The 22,909-nt window shown below is 39.8% G+C and overlaps 2 protein-coding genes across 3 annotated transcripts in view; both read right to left on the reverse strand.

Moving 5' to 3' along the window:
• Window positions 1-663: 663 nt before the first annotated feature.
• appl1 (adaptor protein, phosphotyrosine interaction, PH domain and leucine zipper containing 1) lies at window positions 664-16,276 on the reverse strand. Of its 2 annotated transcripts, XM_005938871.3 has the most exons (23): window positions 16,083-16,276; window positions 14,576-14,674; window positions 14,415-14,474; window positions 12,324-12,395; window positions 12,090-12,177; window positions 11,787-11,828; window positions 10,676-10,734; window positions 9,815-9,961; window positions 8,774-8,856; window positions 8,519-8,680; window positions 8,117-8,305; window positions 7,965-8,007; window positions 7,836-7,892; window positions 7,326-7,417; window positions 6,878-7,057; window positions 6,499-6,551; window positions 5,956-6,130; window positions 5,735-5,771; window positions 5,494-5,634; window positions 5,359-5,409; window positions 5,189-5,278; window positions 4,470-4,605; window positions 664-4,296 (listed from the first exon to the last, which is right to left on the reverse strand). In XM_005938871.3, the coding sequence occupies exons 1-23, from the start codon at window positions 16,134-16,136 to the stop codon at window positions 4,289-4,291; spliced, it is 2,118 nt and encodes a 705-aa protein (XP_005938933.1). In that variant the 5' UTR covers window positions 16,137-16,276; the 3' UTR covers window positions 664-4,288. The 2 variants fall into 2 exon arrangements, with proteins under 2 accessions (XP_005938933.1, XP_005938932.1); XM_005938870.3 differs by having other exon boundaries at window positions 664-4,605.
• A 2,345-nt stretch (window positions 16,277-18,621) lies between these two features.
• LOC102304409 (kelch-like protein 10) overlaps window positions 18,622-22,909 on the reverse strand; it is a 13,679-nt gene continuing 9,391 nt past the window's right edge. Inside the window, exons 2-5 of the mRNA XM_005938874.2 lie at window positions 21,321-21,810; window positions 20,251-20,862; window positions 19,602-19,751; window positions 18,622-19,022 (exon numbers count right to left, since the gene is read on the reverse strand). Of these exons, the coding sequence (XP_005938936.1) occupies window positions 18,669-19,022; window positions 19,602-19,751; window positions 20,251-20,862; window positions 21,321-21,810 (1,606 nt within the window). The 3' untranslated portion in view covers window positions 18,622-18,668. The remainder of the gene's footprint in view (window positions 19,023-19,601; window positions 19,752-20,250; window positions 20,863-21,320; window positions 21,811-22,909) is intronic.

Here is a 22,909-nt window from a genome sequence, read left to right on the forward strand (position 1 = left end):
TGCATTTCACATAATTTTATTTTACTGTGCTCCAAACCCATTTCAGAGTGTAATATTTTCATTTAACACAGCTACTTTTTTCCAAATTGGAAAAAAGTAGCTTTATTTATATATTAAGCTTTTTTACACTGCAGTATTACATAAAGTATCATTTTCTACAATAATATGTAAATCATGTGACAGAAAATTATCATCATTAAATATCATCACTAGTATAAAACTATTTTTTCATATGAAAATGCAAAACAATTTGCAGATCCACCTTACGTAGAGATAATGGTTTAGTTTTGTTTTCTTAAAAAGGTATACCAATATAATGACTAAAATTTACTAAATGAGCTTCATGTTTTATTAACTAGGACTTGAATGAAGTTATTGAGCCCATAATTCTTCAGTTAACTGCCAATAAGCCAGCTCATAGACCTGTAGAACAGCTGCCCCCTGCTGGCCATTACACAAATAAAATACAGATTAAATACATTTGGCCTAGCGGTATAGCTCACCGCACCACCACTGTGTCATAGCCGGCACAAACATAAATAAAACTGAAAAAATCCTTTTAATCTTTGTCTAAATGTTCCTTTCACTCTATGTTTGTCTGAAGCTCGTGCTGCTGGTGAAGTTTTGCTTGAAGTGAAAAACAAGAGCAGACTGAGTCAGGCGGATGGAGTTAGTGCTTTATTATCACCGTAAAGCCTTTTTTTGTTAATCATGACACGGGAACATCAATCACTGAAACATATTTACAGCTCAATATCAGCGATCCTGTCGGGTTTACTTCGTCTGTAAAGTGCAGCTCTGTCAACACGAGCCTTTCACTTGGTTACAGCAAAAACAAGAAAGCAATATCTCACCCCCACGTGTCCCAAAAAACTAAAATAAAAATAAAATCATCTTCAGTAACTGTTGATTTCGGCTTTTTAGAAACATCTCCACTACTTTAACCTCCCACAAACGGAGAGGTGTGTCTGTGGCCTCTTTCATCCCTACATGAAGAACATGAAACTTAAAAACCCCCACAAATAATCATTGTGAATCACTCTGGAAATGAAATGCAAGTTAATGAATAAATGTGCAATGAACATAAAAGGCCCCAAACAACGACCCACATATGCATGCCTGGTAAATATTAAGACATTAGAAGAAACGGACTCAGCAGGCAATGTGAAAGAAGATGGAGTCTGTTTTTTATGACACACAGGTGGTTATTGGTTTTTCAACACTGTATCAGAGGAGCTTAAAGTCTAGTGTTTTTCTTTTATGAACACAGAAAGCCATGTTCTCCTTTCAGTTTGAGGGAACTTGAGGGAAATTTGTGCTTTTCTCCCTTTTATTTATTTATTTATTTATTTATTTTAACAGACCTCCAACTTTGCAAATGTCAGACCAGCAATTCACACCCGGAACAGCCCCGAGAGAGGAGAGAAAAGCATCTTTGGCTCACTGACGTGGCCTTAAATCTTCACGGTTAATTGGTATGAGAGCTCATTAACGAGTGTTACTGTCATGCAAACTCTGCTTTCATTTACATGGGCTCCGACCCTTACAGCACGCTAACACACACATACAAACACTGCATACGAACAGCTTGAAATGCTGGAATACTGGACTGATTATGGCATGATTATGGCATGATTATGGCTTCACTAATAAATACCCAAGAAAAAAAAAAAAAAATCTAAATTCAGAATTTTTCCAAGTCTGTTTTAAATAGAATTTTTTTTTCTGGTTTAAATCAAATTTTCATATTTATGTTCATACTGGTTGTGTTTTTGCTGTAAAATCTGTACAAAAGTACACTCCAATATTTAACACAAGCAAATACGAGGCTCCTGCATGTTAAGATTCAAATGGGCATCCTCCAAAGATGAAGTCTTTTTAGTGCACAAAACAAATTTATTCATGCTGTTGAGGACTGTGGATTTAGCACTTCCTCTATCTTAAGCAGATACCTTTAGTAACCAGTACGATGAGTTCATGTGGCCATGTTAACGTCATCACGAGTCACCATGTAAACTTAGCTCCCAGCTGACTTCCTCACACTCAGCTGATTTTTTTTTAAGTTAAAATAACTTCTTCATATTTAATGAAGCCATGAAAATTTTTACCTTCGTTCTACAGACCCTTACAGAATCTTACAGACCCTTTAAGTAAACTGAAATTTGTGGCTTCTTTAATTAGTCCAAGACCAAGACTTGAAAATCAAAATAAAGGTGGATTTTTCCTTTAATATTGGCACCTGAAAGTCGATGAAGTGGACCTTAGATCCATCTGGAGCTCAGCTTTGAACCAAAAGGAACAAAAGTTAAGTTGTATTCATGATAAGTAAAACGACAGGTGTAATTTAAGTGGTCTAAATTTTCTCAGCAGGTAACAATCACAACATAGGTCTCTAATGTCAGGGAGTCAAATCCAAAGGTGTCTGAATACAAAAACTAAAAAAAAAAAAAACAAATCAAACAAAACCCACCATCCTTCAAACTTTCAACCATCAAATATAAGCACAAAGTGAGCGCAGGTAGTTGAAAGTATGCTGACTTTTTATCTTTAAAGGCAGTGGTCAAGTCAAACGTACACTTCTTTTCTTCTATCCTGTAGTGCCATTTATCAAATAGATCATTTTGGTGTATAATCCGTCATTTCTTGACTATAATGTAACTAATGTGAACTCACTTTGTGGTGCTCAAAGCAGCAATCTTCACTGTCAGCGAGCAAAGACCAAATCATGCAAAGACAAGAAAGTCTGAAAACTTACAGGATGAATTTTTCCCTTTGAACCTTTCATTCAGCCGCTGCTTTCAGGTACTATCAGTAAAAGCTCAAGCACACTTAAGGCCAAATATTTTTCATTTTTGCATTTGGTCTATACCAGGGGTGTCAAACATATAATCTAAGGGGCTGAATCGGCCCACTGGATGGCTTACGAAATTTGAATTTTTAATCGGGAGGTTTTGAGTTACGCATCTCTAAAGTTAATCTATTATTATTATTATTATCTATTATCTGCTATTCAAACTTTCTGTTTCCAAAGTGCAGCCAATCAGAAGAAAGCTGGCTTTTGTTAATGGTTTCTGAAAGAGTGAGGCAGGCCCTGTCAGTGGAGGATTAAATCACTGTAGGAGGAATATGCAAGGTAACTAAGTAAGATTAAAGTGATATTTGTGGGAAAAATACACCAAAAAACCCCAAAACAGACCAAAACTGACCATTATTCTCATTAAAGTGTAGCTTTGAATATATCTATAGGTGAGGCATGCCAGAAAAAGAAACCAATAGCTACAGTGAAACGCTTAATCCAGGTCCAGCATAAGAGAAATAAAGATGATTCTGAACCGTGAATCACAACTCAAGTCCAAGATTAAAAACATGGAGCTGCAGTGGACTGTAAGATGTCCCTTTAGTGGGTTGATTTAAACTTTACTTAACAGTTATATTAACATTACTGTCAATTGATCGGCATTAAGGGTCTAACTGTTGTTTACATATGTCTGTTTCCATAAAAAGAAAAATATACTTAACGTTATAAAGAATATACGTTTTCCACCCCTGGTCTAAACAGCGTCTGAACAATCGAGCCACATTTTTCTGCAGCTAAATAACATCTAACAATATTAATAAATTGAACACGGTGTTGGAAAAACAGCTGGTTAGCAGTTACTAAAAATTAATTTTCTATTGATCAATTAATTGACTAATCAGTGAAGACCTATTGTGATGTGCTGAAATGAAGCCAGTGGATGGAAGGAAGGAAGGAAGGAAGGAAGGAATCCTTAAATGACCTTTTCAAAATAAGACTCAGGCTCTCTTTCTATCTTCTATTTGTGTTTCAGATCATCAGCTGACCTCTTTCTTTTTTTTTCTTCTTTTTTTTTTTAAATCAACAACACTGATGGAGAAAGTGGATGAGGTGTCCTGTTGCCCTCTGGGACCTTCATCATGGGTAAAAAAAACCATCACTTCCTCTCAAAGTGCACTCATGCAAGAGCCGGTACCGACAGACCCAGGTTCAATATTCTTCTCACATTTTGTTTTACGTCTCCCATATTTTTGTTAGCTCTTCTTATAAAATAAACATAAAAACAGAAACTTAGAGGTTAATCTATATTCATGTCTCTTCTTGAAAGTGGAGCCGGTATAAAAGCAGCATTTTTTTTTTCCTTTGTTTTTTAACACAGAATAAAACACGAGTCCTGGATGAGGCGTTTCCTCACCTACTTCCCTCCCTTTTACAGTGAGGGTGCGTTAGATATATCCTCCATTTTAGAGTGACAGGCCTCCATCACAAGCTTCAGAGTCCTGCACAGAGGAAGCACATGTTTTTTAGTTCCAGGCAGTCCGGGCGGGCGGATAGGTGGGCGAGTGGTGTTCCCCTCCTCTGATTCCTGAGCTGTGGTCTCGATTTTACCAGCTGGGACTCGCCTGGGAGGTAAAACATGCATCCTCTGAGTGTCGTTAAGCTTCAGACTCACCCTTCTTCTTCCCCTCCTCTCCAGCGTCACTGTCCTCTGACTGGCTGTTGCTAAGCACTAGGAACTGTCCGTCAGAGCCAGGCGGGTTGGCCGGGCGACTTGATGCAGCGATCAAGCGGCTCTGCTCCTCCAGATCCTGAAAGTCAGTCAAGAGAAGAAGAGTGAACTTTTTCTTGCGCGTGGTGTTGTTTTCAGCATTTGGTGGGAGATGGAGCTTTTAATGGAGCAAGTGTAAGACCTGGACTGAGAATGTGTGGAAAAAGACTTGAAAGACCTTCAAAAAAAAGCACAGTGAACTATAAAGATGACATCTGACAACCGCCACAGTACCCTTAATTACAAATTTATGTGGTTTGACGACCAATACAAAAGAACCACTTGAAGGGTAACTTCGAGGGGTAAAGAGTTAAAATTGGCTCCATGGATGCAAACTACAAAAGAAAAAAAAATGGTGGCTGAGACTTTTGCACAGCAGTGTAAAACATAACGTTTTCATTCATTTAAGTCAGACAAAGCAAAAATGTCTTTAAGTGATGAACCCCAAAGTCCAACAAACTCACAGACTAATCAATTAAAGTGGTGATGATGGGGTCATAGCACATGTTTACATTGTATTACAGACTAAAAACACCCCCCGGCTGCTCGGCATACTCTGCACATTCGTTATAACACGGGAATAATGCAAGGTTTGTGTTGAAAGGTAAAAAAAAAAAAATCACCTTCTCAATCTGTCTTTGCTTGCTCAGTTCCTCCTTCTGTTTCTCTTTGGCCTTATCCTCCTCCTTTTTCTTCTCCACCGCTTTACGGTCCTGCATCACAAGAGCAACAATAAGAAAACAAGCGTAAACATCCACAGCAACACATGAATGACCCCCGGTTACAGTCTCACCATCTCCGAGTGCAAGGCGATCTGCTTGGCCAGACCGATGCTGTCACAGATCTGAAAAGCATGAAGAAGACAGACGATCAGACAGAAAGAAGGATGTGTTACACCGCCAGCCAAACAGATAAACGGACACACAACCTTCTCTCCATCGTTGTTGGATTCAAAGATGTAGCACATGGCTCGGCTGTCGCTCCGCCCACTTGCCGACTGCAGAACAAAACCAAACAGCCTCTTGTTGTCCTGATGGGACAAACACTGCACCACAGTGGAGAGAGGGAACTGCAGCGAGACACAGCAGGATGCCAGTTAGCAAAGACAAAAGTGACACAACTCAAATCTTAGAAACAAGACAAAACTGGAGAAACTGCGGCCATCGTACCCTGAGTCGCGTCACTTGTGTCTGAGGATCAATTAGCCTGAAAAATAAAAGACCTATTTTAATATAAGAGGATAATTGCAATTTTTTTCAAGCTGGCATTTTATTTTATCTTTTCTTGAATGTGGTTCCCGTGGCTCATGCTTGCTTTGCAAAAAGAAGTTAGTCACACAACAAACATCGGCTTCATCCAACACGCTCATAATGATCACTGCAGTTCCTACTTGAGGCAGTCGCAGGTGACCAGCAGGTGGGACTCGGTCATCCTGAAGATGTTGTGGATGGCTCTGGCAGCCAGGATCTGCCTCATGGTCTCAGAGATGACATCCGCTGACTCGGCAGTCTTCACCTCCATGGAGCCCAGGAAGCGAACGATAAAGAGCTGGTGGAGGATCGAGTCTACGCAGCACAAAAACCAGAAAAAACAAAACATACTTCATGTATGGCTGTGGTTCCACTCGAGTTGTGTAAAAGCTGATTCTTTGGTGGTTTAAATGTACTTTTTTAATAATTAAATCACTTTAAATTATTTTAAACTGGTTGTAATTATGGATAATAATGGGAATAATAAAACCCATTATAATCTAAATAAATACGCAGTTTAAACCTTTTTTCTACATGAGTTATTATCCTAAATCCAGAATCCCAGTTATAACATTAACATGACCTCTGCATAGTCATAAATGTCATTTAGAAGATAAAGACGTACGTAAATAAATAAATAAACATTGATAAAATAGTAGAGACAGACAGACAGACACGAGTACCTTCACTGTCTTCTGCTGTGCTCTCTCCTGACTCCCCAAATGGATTACTTCTCCTGCAGAGAAGCACATAAACACACAAAACAGTCATATTTTCATAGCTTCAGATATATCTGTCTTCACATTATTAGTTTAGTTAGCTTGCTTTTTGTTCTGTCATTGCATGCTTCACAGACCATGTAAACAGTAGATATAGGCAGAGCTGCTTGAACTCTAATGTTCACAAGCACTGTCTGCAGCACATGCAGCACAGAACCTTCAAATCTGAGCAGATGGTGCTGCGCAGTCAGGCGGTATCGCCTCGTTATGATGCCGGCTAGTTTGTGAAACACATGCTGGAAATGTAAACAGTGATTCATCATTTTCCCTGACAGACACGTACCTGCTGGACTGCGGTGCTGTTTTGCTTTGTCCTGAGTTCTCCTCACTGACGGGGGAAATTATGTCAAACTGGATGGGTGTTTCTGGGGCAACCAGTGCATCCAGTGAGAGCACAGAAAGAGCGGGCGATGGCTCGGAGCCCACAGAGCTGATGCTGCTCGCTCGACCCGTTCGCCCCTTACTGGATGGGAGACAAAGAGAGAGAGCGAGAGAGGGAGGGAGAGAAAGAGGATGATGACAGGGCTCCGTAATGAAATCTGGACCACCTGCGGCCCTACTTCAATAAATAATGGAAGCCGACAGCAGGTTGTGAGGGTGTTGGTAATCATTACTCTCACCTAAACCTAATTTTGAAAAAATCTGAACCCCCAAACAGAGAGGACAGGTAGAAATACCCAGTCTAAAACTCAAACTAGCTTGACAACCCACTCACCCACACACACTCCTACCTGGTTGGTCTCATGCTCTCGTGTCTCTGCTGAAAGGACGGTGATGGTGTCACGGCTTCAAGAGCGGATTGGTTCACTCTGGCTGCAAGCTCCTGCCAACAAGAAGTAACTAGGAATTACTGAGATCATCTGGTTTCTAATAGAGAGGTTTTTGCTTCTGTACGTGCCAAGCTGCTGTGACTTATTACTGAAGCCTGCTTGAAGTCTAGAAATTGTGCACTGGCGTACTGTCGCACAATTACAAAAACCTTGTGGGAAGACAGATATTAGATCAGATCTTCATTACCAGTACCTTGTGCCAAATAGTCAAATCAAAGTAGTTTCCGCAGAAAAGCTATAATCTCCCATGCAAAGAGTTTAAGGTCTTCTGCACCATCTCACAAGATTGATGCTGATATTTTACAACACATACTTTCCTGGCTAGACTACAACTAAAATAGCTGCCAAAGGTATACGACAGTGAACGGTAAGCAACATGAAAGTCGATAGAAGAAGGAAGCAGACACAAACCTCTGCATTTTCACTCAGGTAGATCCTCCTTGAAATGTTGTTGATGGTGGAGATCCACTAGTGGAGAGAGACAACATCAGAAAACAGCAGCAAACTCAAAGGAGGCTTCATAAAGTTAGAGTATTTTACCTCCTCGCATTCCTTCCTGCTCTCCGCCTGCAGCGTCACCACTCTGACATAATAAAGAGAAGAAAATGATTTTTATTTTGACCTAAGAATTACAAAAAAAGGGGCGGGGCGGAGCACATATGAGAAGAGAACTATAAAAAAGGACCTCTCACTTTTTCCCATCAAAGGAAGTGACCTGAAAGCAGAATCGGCGGTCATCACAGTCAACCGCCATGACGGAGGAGTTGTCAAGGTCTGTGACCAGCCCGCCCGCCACCTCTCCCCGGCCCTGTTGCATCAGGTTTCCACCCTGTGTAAAGAAGTACTGTCGCTCCCAGGATGATGACACGAGCCCAGTCTTACTGTGAGACAGTAAAGACACAAAAAGGATTTCACAGTGTTTACAGTCAGGGATCAAACCACCAACCTTCCAATTAGCAGATAACCCCCTCTACCTCCTGAGCTACAGTCACCCCAATAAGAGATGCACAATGTAAAAACTGTTCTGGGTCTGTGGGTGAAACAGGATTAAAGCTCACTAAGAAATAAAACACTGAAGTCGTCCTGTGGCTTACTTCCGGATGTACAGGTAGCCCTGCTTCCTGGTCAGGTTGCGACTCACAGGTGAGTGGGCGGGGTCGGGGTCACATGGTGCATAAAGGGCGTCACAAGCCCTCTCCATCTCCTGGATGGTCTGTTGCATCTGCCCCACCTCCTCCTCCATTTCCCGGCGTACACTATACATACATTCACATGTTCATTGTCACTCATTGCTAAAATCTTCATGTCTCCACAATTAATTAACAGTTTGGGGATGAAGGAGTTCTTACTTCTGGACACTGGTTCCTATAGTTCCCAGGAACTCTTCCCACTGCTGGGTGAGATTTTCTGACCCCAGCTTAAAGAAACTGATCTGAGGAGAACAAAAACAGGTTGGTCACTTCAGAGCTGACTTCAAATAAATGTGACTCGTCTAACAGTCACTTTCCTTTGTACTGCAGCACAGCAGCAGTCTGATATTTCTCTCTGCTACCAGTGAGCAGTTTATGTTGTGTTCTGAGGGACTCACATGTAGTTATCTGATATCAAATTTTCCAAAGCTGTAAGACGTAAAATGCACTTTCTTTTAGTCCATATTTGGGGCATTTTAGTTTAAGACCCACATCAACAACATCCACCATCAGATTAAAAAGTCTGACTCTAAGAGCACCACAATCTTTTCCTTTTCTTTAAATTTTCCTTCATATCCTTCTCTGAGCTCACAGCGTTTTCCATCGAGTTTCTTTCCTGTTATAAACTATTCTTGGATGCTTCCCACGTGTCTTAGACTACTTGACCTTTGTTGCTACAGGTCCTCCCCTATTCAAGCCTGATTACAATGTGTCACCACTAATGCGCATGTGTGTGTGAATATCACCTGACATGAAACTGTGTGCTCCAAAATACACAGCCTGCACTGATGGTGCAAAAACCTCAATGAAATCAAACTTCATTTATTCACATAAAAGTTCAGCAGTCAGGCTTAAAATGTCTGTCAGAATTGTTTTGCAGGATTACCAAAGAATTTCAAAGCTGTTTCCAAAAATCCCAGAATCAAGCAGGGGGATTAACATTTTGCCAAGTTAAAGATTTGATGTGTATTTCACATTGTTCTGGCTTTTCGTGGGGGAAAAGAATTTCGGACCTGAGTCAGATATGGAATCCAGTTAACGTTTGGTTAAGACCTAATGTTGGATTTTTGAGGTGCACTAGTCCCATCTCTCTCTCATCACCCCCAACCGGTTGCAGCAGATGGCTGCCCCTTCCTGAGCCTGATTTTCCTGAAGTTTATATATGTGAACTGAATTACTCTGCAGTAAAGGCGTGCACACCTGTGCCTGCATGTATCCCAGCAGTGGCTCCAGCAGAGCTGTCTTCTTCTTGTACTGCAGAGTGTTCAGTGAGCAGAAGTAGTGCATCATTGTCTGGTGTTGTTTCTTGCGGGAGGTGTAGACATCCTCCACCACCTCCGCCCGTAACTGCAACACACGAGACTCTTATTTCAGTAAAAAGCCAGATAACATTATCCACTCGCATAATATCATTTGGTCTTGATAATCATCTAGGAAGCTGCTGCTTTGAGGAATGTGAAACTTGATGAGAGACTTTTTAAAACAACCCAACCCCATCTATCATTGCAGCTGCATTTCCACACAGTCATCACTTCCTGTAACTTTAATAAAAAAATACTACTGAGGAGTTTTTGCTGTTGTTTTTTTAAATACAGCAGATTCTGTAAAATTATTTTTATAGAAACCAAAATAGAGACCAAAAATGACAGATTTGCTGGTATGACCAAAAATTACTAATTTAATGAATAAACTTTAGCGATTTGGAAGTTTGAGGTAAAACAGAGGAAGCATTTAGGTCTTTCAGTTCCAAGTTCATACTAATATGTCTTTTTGACAAAGCACAATGAGTGTGCTGAACATGCAAAATATGAAAATTATCCACAGACTCCTGCAGCTGTATTTAAATCATAAAAGCAGCTTCTTCTTATCAGCTCAGCCAACCAATCTAAACAAAGCTGCTAAGCTTCTATCCATCTAACTGTGGATGTTTTTACAGTTAAATAGAAAACTTTCCAGACTATGATTTACCATTTACGGACATGTAAAATAAAACCATTACCACGAAAGTCAATGTATAGTTTGAGGTATGAAGTCATGAATGGTAAACCTAAAAGCTGTTACCTTGTCGTTCTCCCTCCTTTTGGATAAGCGACTGTATCTGTTAATCGCCACGTCATGATCTGCACACAGAGACACAGAAAAGATTTTTAATAGTAAAATATATCTTGCCCTCTTAATAGTTAGAAAACTTGAAACTGCCTGAAATGCACACTAAAAATACCTAAACAAACTAAATTTCACAATTGCAAGTAATTTAGCTTCTATTTCTACCATTTCAATAATTTTTCTTTTATATATGGGCCTAAAATTTAAGATCTAAAGTTAAGTATTTACTAGATCACAAAAGATTTAAATGAAAGCTGAGATGAAAGCACTGTGATATACAGAGTTCAACTTTTTTCCCCTCCAGAGGGCCATGCTGCCAAGATCAAATGGAAACATGGTTAAAGGTTAAATGAAAGTACTAAATGTTAAATGAACATTTATATAAGTCTTGTTAACTGTATGATATGAACTGCTGCATTGCCTGAATTAAACAGCAGTAAAGTCTCACTACAGTGACTGCCCAAGAATTATACTGCCTCTTACGCTAATTTTCAAACACCGCGGGTCAGAAACAGATGGCTTTATATTGCACATGTGTGATTTATCTAGACATAAAGTATATGTAGTATAAAAGTACTGAACCACACCTCTAAATGTTTGAATTCAGGAATTTTCTGTCCAATTTCCACAGATGTATAAAATCAAACTGTCTTTATAAACATTCGTGAAAGAATGGGTCATTCTAAAGAGCTCACTGCATTTGAGCATAGCAGTTTAATAGGAGCCATCTTGGCAACAAGTCAATTTATGAAATTTCTTCCGTCCTAGATATGCTATTATCAGCTGTAAGTGGTATTATTACAAACAGGAAGTGTTTAAACCACAGCAAATTCGTCACAATGTGGCAGACCACATAAAGTTACAGAGCGAGGTCGGCATGTGCTAAAAGGTAGAGCACGTAAAAGTCCCCATCACTCTGCAGAGATCCCAAACGTCTTTGTTATTAATATCAGCACAAAAACTGCCAGAGGCTTCATGGGAAGGGCTTTCATGACTGGAGGTGCAATGCAAGCGTAATGTGTAGGCAATAAAGTGCACTGACTGTAGTTTATGAGGTACAGCTTACCATCACTGGCTATTTGGAAGACTTCTTTAAGAGTAAGGATCTCTGGAGAGACAAAAAAACTCACATTAGAGAGCAAAGTGCATCTGTTTATGTAGCAAGAGCTGCTGCTTCAGATTAATTCTACTACCATAAATATTAAATATTAATATTGAAAGTAAACAACTAACATAGCAATGCAGAAAATAATTTACATTATGTGTCACTGTTGATGGCAAAATAGTAAACTGAAAATTGTCATTATATATTATTAACGTCTCTAAAACAGTTTCAAAACTGGGTGAAAGAGCTTAAAGTGTTTTCTACCCTTCAGGTCTCGCTCTTTAAACTGAGTGATGGGGAACATCATGGCATCAGCAAGTTGTGTGGACAAGACAGCATGACAGGAGCTGAGCTAGAAAGAGGAAGAGAAGGAGGAAGTTAAAATCCTAACCACGAATCAGATGAACAAACACAAATATAACACTAGTTTTTCTTATTCTTTTTATTTTGCACCAAATTTGCCTGTTTGGGACATCAAAACATGCAAACCTAACTCACTTCATCGATGACTTTTGCAAACTGTTGCAGAGTAGAACTCATCACCTCATCATCACCCCCGAGAGGAAAACGCTGCAAACAACAGCAACAATAAGGAAGCATTACACAGCTGAGATTAACACATAGATTTCTGGATGTTATTAAAACCGCTAATATTTTCTATTATGGTAAAGAAAAAATCGGAATAATGCTGATCCAAAGCTGTTTCTAGAAGACAGGAATGGCCAGACTAAATTTCACAGAGGTGTGGTAAAGGCAGATGTGTGTGAAGTAACAGATAAGAGGCTCGTTGTTACAGTATTACAGTTAGGGTGATAAGTATAATGGATGGTATTACAAGGCTGACATTTAGTATTTTATTGCCCTTTTTTAAGGGTCTATTGGTATAACGAAGATAGGCTGTTATAACAGCAAGGCCTGTGGCTTGTGTGATAAGACTGGGAAGCCACACCAAGCAGTGCCAAAACCTGTAGTTCTCCCAATTGACCGCTGGCTCCAAAAATGTTTTTCAGAACAGTGACTTCCAAAAAAGCAGAGCATTCTTAGGGAAATGGGGGTAGCTTAAAAGAAATCTCACAAGTGAAACTATGGCAGAATTAAGAAAACTTTTAGAAAACTCAACTCAACTCAAGAGACGAGATTCTGAGACCGCCCAAGTGGAAGCCTTTCGCCACTTGCCTACAACCTAGAAATTCTGTCCATAAAAATTATGAAAAGAATCAGTGACAAAGGGTAGCCCTGGCAGAGTCCAACGCCCACCAGGAATGAGTCTGACTATGCTGGCTATGCGGACCAAACTCTTGCAACGGTTGTATAAGGATCGAATGGCCTGTAGCAGTGGGCCAGACAGCTTCTGGAGTATTTTGAATTAAATGAATCCTCCTTAATTTCCAAAAATCAGTCAAATAGTGAGGCACCGCTGGGAACTAAAAACAGTCCAAATTCTTTCAACTCCCAAACGATTCTCCAGAGAAGTGACTCCAATTAGGGCTGTGCAATATGACCAAAATCTCATATCCCAATATAAGACATCTATCGTCCCGATAACGATATAAATCACAAAAATGTAACATTTTCTGTAAATTCTGTGAATCTCGGGCAGCTGCTGCGCGTCATTTACCTGGAGTAGAGTGTTTTAACCGATGCATGAAACGATACATTTTTAGACATAAGTTGTAAAGGCCGCCGTTTTCTTTGTGAGTATTTATTACACGGCGTGCTGCGGGGAAAAGCCTGTTCTGACGTTTGAGTCTAAGGTTTATTTTTTAGCACCTGGCGGCTCTTTTTTACTTCTCATCCGTAAATAATCTGCTCTTTCACGTGATTCAGTTTATTTTGAAAAGTCTCAACAGGATCTTGAGCTTTATTGTGAAAGGTTTATGTGGAACATAAACAAGCGGACACGCGATGCTGTTACCGTCGTTGTTGCTAACGACAACACGTAAAAACAGGCGCTTGTCCGTCCGTAGTGTGGTTATATTAAATATAAGAGAAAGAGAGAACTTTAAGAAATTAATAAAGCCACTACAGTGACCATCAAAACGATGAAAAAATATTGCCTTAAACAGTTTATTTTGTGACACCACGAAATGAAACGATAGACGTTTTTTTATCGTCATCCGATATATATCGTTATATCGAACAGCCCTAACTCCAATCATTGTCTAATGCTGATTTTTATCCTTACTACCAGTTGTCTTCTATGCTTTGTATGGTGAGTTTGGGTTTTAAAAAGGCACTCACAAATAAAATGTATTATTATAAAACAGGATTGATGAAGTTTAGCCAAGTTAGAAGTTAATAGTGAGGTATCTCAGCCAAGTCAAACTTCCCCCAAGGGAATGTGTGAAACAATCCATGCACAACACAAAGTTAGTCATTTATATATTGCCGGCTGGCTATGAAAAAGTCCTGATCCTAAGCTTAATGTCCACACTGAGATCTCAGTTGGTTCAAGGGTGATTCATTTGTGAAGCTTTCAGATATTTAGTGTCCAGCACTTCTTTGTAATAATAATAAAAATAATAAAATAATCTAGTGTTTGAGTGTGTACACTTGTGCTGTGGTTGGGACAAATATGGCATTTCCTACCTGTTTGTCATATTCTTTCAGCAGTCTGGAGGTCAGGTGTGTTGCAGCACTCAGCTCATTCTGGAAGACAAATCCGCAGCACTAAGAGCTGGACACACACTATCCAAACAGCAGCACATTATTGATTTTGTGTTTTTGTGAGTGAGTGTATGTGTGTGTACCTGTGCATCATAAATCCTCTGCATGGCCTGATACAGTTGTGTGCAGTAGTTGGAGATGGCTGCAGTGTCCTCCTCAAAAACTCCCAGCAGAGACCGTGTCTGCAAACAAAAACCATCAAAAACAAACAAACAAACAAACAAACATCATGCAGCTGATTTAACTACATGATCCGTTTATGAAACCATACTCAGCTTACTTGCCCCCAGAAAATTTCCTATGCGAGTGCCAAAAACTTCACCCGCATACATTTCTGCAAATCAAACACCTGCACGCACTACTGCTGCTCTCAAGGTGTGTCTTAACATCCTGCTGGTCCCTGTCTTTTTCAAGGCATTACTCACTGTGAGAAATAAATCACACTCTCAGGCTGTTTTCCTGAAAGCTGAATGGTTGCAACCTGTTGTGTGATTATCCTGAATGTATTTCACCTTGCTGTAAATCAGATTTTACTGCTGCGGTAACCTGGTTTCTCTCCAGCTCCCACTGTTAAATTACAAATATAACAGAGCTGACGCCTAATGTACACCGAGAGAGTTAATAAGAGACTGGAGTGGATGAAGCATAAATCATTAGTTATATAGACTAAAAGATTTTGCAAAGACTCCAGAGTCATACCAGCTTGAAAAGTTCCCACCCGACCCTGATAGAGTCAGCTGATTTTTTTTCTACTCTATAACTTTAACATATCTAATAAGGTCATGCAAAACTTTATCTTCGTATTATGAATATGTCTGAGTTTCAGTCCATCAGAGTACAGGCATTTGTCAAAATTAGTTTCCCTTATTTTAATGCTCTTATAATTTCTTAGAAACATGAGATAGCCACATTACATTTTCAGGGTTGAAAAAACAGTTATGCAAATTCTTTTCGCTCTTGCAAATGATTTTTGTGCTTGAGAGCAGCAAGAATTTCCCTGTGCTTTGAGAGCTGATACCCAGATTATTCTGACAGTTAACGTAAGTAAATCCTGGGTATGTGCAGCTTCGAACCAAGTAAGTTTATACACTTTGACCACACCTCAATCCGTGATGTCACAGCAGGTGTTATTCCTAAGATTTTCAGGAAACAACATCACTGCTCGAGTTGTTTTTCTGTCCATCTGCAGCAGTGCGGTTGAAGCTTTGGGCACGGTGTGACACCAACAGAAATACAACACTGGTGTTTGACCAGATAACCATTACTGGGGAAGAGGGAGGAATGATTAGCGAAGTGGCTACGGAAGTTGCAGGTTAACCGTTAATTTATGTGCAAACCAGCACTAAATCTGACATTTTAGGATCTGGCAGCTTGGCGAAAGCTTCCATCACCTGATCCATAAAGCAGTCAGTTTATGATCCCACTGCATAGCTGAAGTATCCCGCTTGAGAAGCTGTGGTTAGCTGTGCCGTTAGCGATTAGCACCATTCCGATGGATGTTGGCAAACAGTCTACAAAGACAGTTAGCCTAGCTATAGACGTGGCTAGAATTAGCTTTTAGCTGAAGCCCTCGGGGAGTAGAGCTGTTACCTGCGGGCTGTCCTCCAGCGTCTCCTCTATCGGTAGCTTCTCTATCCCGGGCATAGCTGCTGCAGGCGTGTTGATAATCTCTGAGAAACGCAAGACAAACACACAACAAATCGGTCCGACAACTCCCACTCAGGATTTCTGGGCTACACGGATTCACAACACCCCAAAACAGCTCCTCCCGGTTCCACATGCCACGCCCTCTACGGGGTTTTGGATTGGATAAAAGAAAATGAAGCCAATGTGATTGGCTTATTTTTTAAAGGAATATTCGCCATTTTGGCTCTAACCATCAGTTCAGTGATACAGGGATAGCGCGTACACGTTAGAGCCGTAATGGCAACTACTTCGGTGAGTTTCCTGTTGAAATATTTTTTAATCTTATTCAGAAATTTACTGACGCCACATTTTGTACAATATTTTAAAAACGCGTTTTTTACGAATAGTATTTTTGTAACAGATATTTAAATTTTGAAATGTTCAACTTTCCAAAATTATTACCACAAACCATATAAAATGACCATGTTTACAAATATAATTGTTTGTTGAGAAATGATGATGATGATGATGATGATGATGATAATGAGCAGAATAATAAATCTTCTTTTAGCTGCTTTTTTTAGCGGTTGCCACTGTGGATCATCTGCCTCCATCTGATCCTATCCTGGACATCTTCAACCTTCTGCAGGTCCTCCATAACTACATCCATGAATCTTCTCTGTGCTCCTTCTCCTTTCCTCCAGCCTGGCACCTCTGTATTCAACATCCTTTGTCCAATGTATCCACTCTCCCTCCGCTGCACATATCAAAACTCTCTTAGCCTTGCATCTCTAACTTTGTTTCCAAAACACTCTGCGTTGTCCCTCTCATACAATACTCATTCCTAAGCATGTCCATCCTGTTCACCCCCAATGAAAATCTTAACACCTGCAGGTCCTCCTCCTGTTTTTTTGTCAGTGCCACCATCTCCAAACCGTACCATCGCAGGTCTTATTACCTTCAAACCATTCACTCTTGATGCTATCTTTCTGCCATAAATCACCCCAGACACTTGTCTCCACCTACTCCATGCTTGTCTTCTTCACCTCTTATGTGCAGTCTCCGTACTATGGACAGTTGACCCCAGATATTTAGACTTATCCAACTTCACTACTTCTGGTCCTTGTGGCCTCACTGTTAAACCTTTCTCCCTCTCATTCATACTCATGTAGTCTGTCTTGTTTCTGCCGACTTTAATTTTTACACCTCCACTGCTCCAGGCTCTCTTCCAACCTCTCCATACTCTCAGAATGACATCTGCAAACCTCATAGTCCAGGGAGACTCCTACCTACATCTTCTGTTGACCACTGTGATCACCATTGCAAACATCAGTGGCCTCAGAGCTAGACATCACGCTACCTCAGCAGTCATCTGGACCAATCTTTGCACTCTTCATTCTCTTCATAGCTCCTCACCTCCTCACTAATCCTCTGCAATTCCCGATCCACTAACTTTCAGCCAACACGTCCTCTCCTCCCTCTCGTTTTCTTCATTTATCAGGTCCTCAGAGTACTCCTTCCATCCTCTCAACACATTCTCTTCACTTGTAGTACATTTCCATTCTATTCTTGATTAATCCTTTCCAGCTTGATTTCACTTCCTAGCCAATCAATACAAGTTATTTCTCCTTCCTCAGTGTCCAGCCTCAGATTTCACTTACCTTTAGAGCAGGGGTGTCACCACTTTTGTCCCACGTCACCTCTATTTGCAGCCCATATATTGAAGTGAAGAAATATAATGCAGTTTGGCCCTTGAAGTAACTTTTTTGTTAGGGAGGATTTGTTTTAGTGTTTTGATTGGCATGTTAAAATAAGTTATTTAGAAAGCAAATAATTATTTAATATAAAGGCAATATGAGCAGAGAGTACAAACATGTTGAGGGATTGGCTGTGTTAGTTCAGTGAGAGAGTTAAACAATTTTAACTAGTAGCCAAAAACTAATTTGTACACTTATGTCTGCATTTTTATTTTGTTATATGCAAACAAAATTATAGCAAAGAGGAAAGAGAGTAGCAATTTGTTTATTTGGTAGTTCAATGAAAGGCTTCAGTTAGTTAAGAGTGAGGAAAAAATTTTTTGCTCATGTTTGTATTTTTGTCTTTTTATACAATATTTGAAATATAAAACAAACAAACAAAACACTACATTTTTGGAAATATTTGTGGGTATTTTCTTGTTTGTTTCTTTTGTACTAAAGTGGCCCTCCAATGAGATGACAGTGCCAGCACTGGCCCACAGCTCATTTAAGTTTGAGACCCCTGCTTTAGAGGTAGAGGTGCATTTGCTATTTCTCTTTTTGCTGTATAACCAGCCTCCCAGTAGTCCTGCCTACTTTCTTCAGCTCCCTCACTATCCCACTTTCTCCTTATATATACTGTATGTATGTATGTATACTTATCCATGATATTAATATAAATCTGACCAAAATCATACTATAATACAATACACATAAAACATAAAAATATAGAGATAAAGTAATAATAATGAAAAAAAAAACCCTTTTATTATTAATTAATTAAAATGCTACTATGATAACAGGCAAGCTGAAGTCAGAAGGTTCCACCTTCCTCATCCACATTAGGCAGCATTAGGGGACCACGAGGGAACAAATTCTCCGCCAAGCTGTAGAATCCATGTAGCACGCAGCAGCTCAGGCCACTGCGGGACTCCGCAATGTCCGAGGTCCTGTACCACCAACCAGCCTCCCCATCATAGCGCTCCACAGAACACGTAGGGTGATAGCCATTATATCCTCCGACCACAAAGAGCTGGTCATTCACAACTTCAATTCCAAAGTGGCTGCGAGGGTGATGCATAAATGGCAGGACGCGCCATCTGTTGGTGATAGTGTTGTAGGCCTCAACAATACGCAGTGGGGTGTACCCATTAATGGTGCCACCAACCTGGGAGTGGGAGAGTGGCATGAGTTCATAGTTTCAGAAGAAAGAAGTACCACTGAATAAAAAAAAACTATGAAATACAACTCTTTCGGACATTTTTTTCCTCACTGCAATGCTGCTAGTGGCCACTAGGAAAAATTTGTTAGTAAGTCTGAATGACTTCTCTGTATTCACGTTCTAACCTTCAGCACTTTAAATGACATAACCCCAGTGACCAGAGTCTAAATGAAGCTCCTGAGAAAGGAACATGAAGTAAAGGAAGAAGAAGACATGCAACAGACAACAAAGCACCAGGATAGTTTTTAGATTTGACAACTACCGTGGGGGACTGTGGATGATTTATGTCATGCAATCTATGCCCTATAATGCTAAAGTCGGATTCATGGTGGTATGTTTCTTTCAGCTTGTGTAAGTGTTTGGCTATGCACAGTTCATGATTTTATGTATGCAATCTACATTAACTACTAAGCAATGCACTGGGAGCTGCGCCGAGGCTCAGTTTAAGAGAAATAACAATTATTTTAAACTGTGAATCTTGCAAAGTTACTCTAGAGTACAATAAAATTACTGTGGTACACTTACTGCATATATCTGGTTTTTGTAAGCAATAACTCCTAGGCCTCTTCGGCTGCACATCATGGGAGCAATTGTGGTCCACACGTTGGTGTCTGGATTGTAGCATTCAGCTGTAGGGAGGCTATAAGTTTGATAGAAACCCCCACAGATATAAACCTGTAGAAAGGATTAAGAGAAATTAACCTGCGGTAAAAGGAAGCATCTGAAAGGGAAAGTAGCTAATTATCCATGAAGAGCTAGTCAGAGTTTGGTAGGCAGGTTCAGGAATAAAGATATATTATCTAATAGCGGAAAACGAAATGGAATATCAACAATTACTGCATTTTTACAGGAAATACAGAGAGAGGTTACAAATTCAAGGAAAAATAATTGGAAAACAGTTTAAGGGCGTATGTTATCTCTTTAATAGTGGCTTTGTTTGGGTCCACCTTGGAGAGAAGTGTCAAATCAATAGAATGGTGCTCTAAATGAAAGAAAAATCTCTATTCTGATGGGAGTGGTTGCTTCTGGGATGATATTACACCATTCACTGAGCCTGAAAAGTCATTAAATTGTTCCTATAGTCTGGCTTAAAGAAACATGTTGTTAGACTGAACAATGAAGTGAAAACAACATAGTTTGGTCACTGCTTTCAGTCATGTCTCCTTGCACCTACCTTTCCATGCAGAACTGCGGCACTGGCTGCAGCTCGCTTTGCATTCATTCTTGCCACGAAGGTCCACTGGTCAGTCTCAGGCTTGTAGCACTCAACACTGCTCAGGGAAATTTGTCCGTTGAAGCCTCCCATGGCGTAAATGCATCCATTCAGCACAACAACGCTGACATAGCACCGGGCATTGTACATGGGTGTCACAAGTTGCCATGTAGAGCTGCTGAGATCAAGTCTTTGCACAGTTTTCAAGTTAGTTTCACTGTTGCAGCCACCAATTAAGTAGACAAAGCCGTCCAGCGTAACGGCTCCGTGGTGAGCACGATGAATGTCACAGGCCACAGTGGCCCAGCTGTTGGTTCGGTAATCATATGCCTCATAGCTGCATCGTGCACTGGAGCGATTTTTGCCTCCAGTGACCAATAAGATGGAAGAAGGCAGACGTGGCCGGCTCAGCAAGCTACTGTAAATGAATTGTGGACGTCTGTTGAGACCACGAGCTTGAAACACCTCCACTACTTCATTGATGATGGACATGCATTTAGCATTGTTCTTTATCATGGCATTGTTCATGACGCTGTTTTGGAAGTATTCAGAGGTCATCAAGGTGAGACGTACCTGGATAAATAAAGAATGAGGGGTTAAGGCAAAGGTGTCAGGCTAATTTTTAACTAAGTCACATGTAGCCTAATGTGATCTCATAATGACCTCAATGAAAAAAAGTCACTCCTCTAAAAAAAAAATTGCTTTAAGTGTAAAAAAAAATACAAGTGCGTTGTGGAATCACACTGATTTTCACACAAAATGATCCAATTGCTGACTAAACAGATTGTAATTCAAATTAAACCACTAGTGGGGAGCAATTTAACATATGTGTTGATATGTTTTCAGATATAATATTCTGCTGTTATAACATTTGACATTTCTTTTTAACTATAACCCCATTTTATGCTGACTTACTTTACGATCATGTGGTACTATCTGGTATTACATGAAGTCACCGGGCCAGTTATGGTGCCTGGACTACATGTTTTATTAAGCTGACTACAGCTACAGTTGATTTGTGGTTAAGTTACCTTGGGCAGCAGCACAGAGATACTTCCTTGTCTTTGGTCAGGCATATGGTCAATCCACAAGAGGATGACTTCAAATGCTCTGTTTTCACATTTCACGTTCAGGTGATCGCTCTCAAGTACAGCGGCTAGCTGCTGCTCAGAGAAATCAAGCAGCTCCTCTGTGGTCCCGATGATTTCTTCAAAGTGATGCAGGATGTAGAAGAAGGCCTTTTCCCTCAGTTCAGGGCAGTAGTAGAAGTTCACCAACTTCCAGATGCCAATGCAGTTCTCCGGAGACAGCTGTTCCTCCAGAAAGAAGCAGCAGGCCTGAATTATCCCCGGGACCAAGAACTGGTCTGCAGCTGCTAAAATGGGCACCACGTTATCCTCTGTCAGAGGAACAGATTTGGTGTAGGCGTAATTGATGATGACGGCCATCATCTCAGATGACACGCCGGGGATGGTGTACATCCGCTTCTCCGGAGTGGCCCAGGCTCCAGTGAAGAGAGTGCTGTGGGATTTAGAGGACATCAGGTTTTCAGGAAGTATATTTTATAAAATTAGTTTAGTACTAGATTATGCTTTAGTATTAAAAATAAAGCTTACATTTAAGTAAATAACATTTTCTCCAGCTGAAATATTAATGTACACATTAATGAATTAGTAACTGCAATCTAATATAATGTCTTGATGCATGCATCATCCAAGTAAGAAAATCCCAAAAAAGTTGATTCTGTTCATCTGGACGTAACGTTTTCAGTGGGAGAAATATTTCATCACTCATCCAAGGGACAAATTCAGTGTAATAATAAAATGTTTATGTTTGTGCAATATGAGAACCTTCACATTAGGTACCTTAAGTATATCTGAACACAAAAACTTTTGTTTCTCTTCTTTACTCAGTGGAATTATCACTTACTTAAATATGAGAAAGTTAGTGAAATGGGACTGGAAGGATACGAATTATTTACAATGAACAGGGTGAATAAAAAAGGAGGCGGTGTTGCTTTATATGTAGATAAAGTTCTGAAATGTAGTCTGATTGAATGCATGTCAAGCACCATAGATAACATATTGGAATGTGTCACTATTGAAATTCATGTTGAAAAAGCTAACAATATAATTATAAGTTGCATCTATAGGACACCAGGTTCATGCCTTGAGATATTTAATGAAAAACTTGCTGCTATGTTTAGCAACCTAAATGATAAAAAAGTGCAAATAATTTGTGGTGATTTTAATATAGATTTGCTAAACCCAAATGGACATCAGAAAACAACAAATTTCATAAATACAATGTATAGTAACTCCCTTTTCCCTGTAATTATAAAACCAAGTAGAATAACAATTGATACAGCTACATTGATAGATGATATATTCACAAATAAAATTGACCATGAAATAGTAGGTGGACTTCTTATAACTGATATAAGCGATCATCTTCCTGTTTTTGCAATTTTTCAAAATTATTTTGGGATTAAAACTAAACAAAAGAATCAAATATTTGATATGATACGACATAGAACAACAAGAGCCATTGCTGCCCTCCAGATGGACTTAAAGGAACACAATTGGAATGAGGTTTTTGCAAATGAAGATTCAAATAGTGC

The sequence above is a fragment of the Haplochromis burtoni genome, unplaced genomic scaffold (assembly GCF_018398535.1).
Source record: "Haplochromis burtoni strain Fernald_Lab_line unplaced genomic scaffold, NCSU_Asbu1 Contig_183, whole genome shotgun sequence".
NCBI lineage: Eukaryota > Metazoa > Chordata > Actinopteri > Cichliformes > Cichlidae > Haplochromis > Haplochromis burtoni.

What these genes read in the sequence shown, in the direction of transcription:
- appl1 (XM_005938870.3), bottom strand. Translation starts at nt 16,136, where the DNA reads ATGCCCGGGATAGAGAAGCTACCGATAGAGGAGACGCTGGAGGACAGC. An exon ending in AGAGGATTTATGATGCACAG is followed by an intron (nt 14,475 to 14,575) that starts GTACACACACAT and finishes TTTGTCTTCCAG; the next exon opens with AATGAGCTGAGTGCTGCAAC. An exon ending in AGCAAAGACAGATTGAGAAG is followed by an intron (nt 4,606 to 5,188) that starts GTGATTTTTTTT and finishes ACTGACTTTCAG; the next exon opens with GATCTGGAGGAGCAGAGCCG.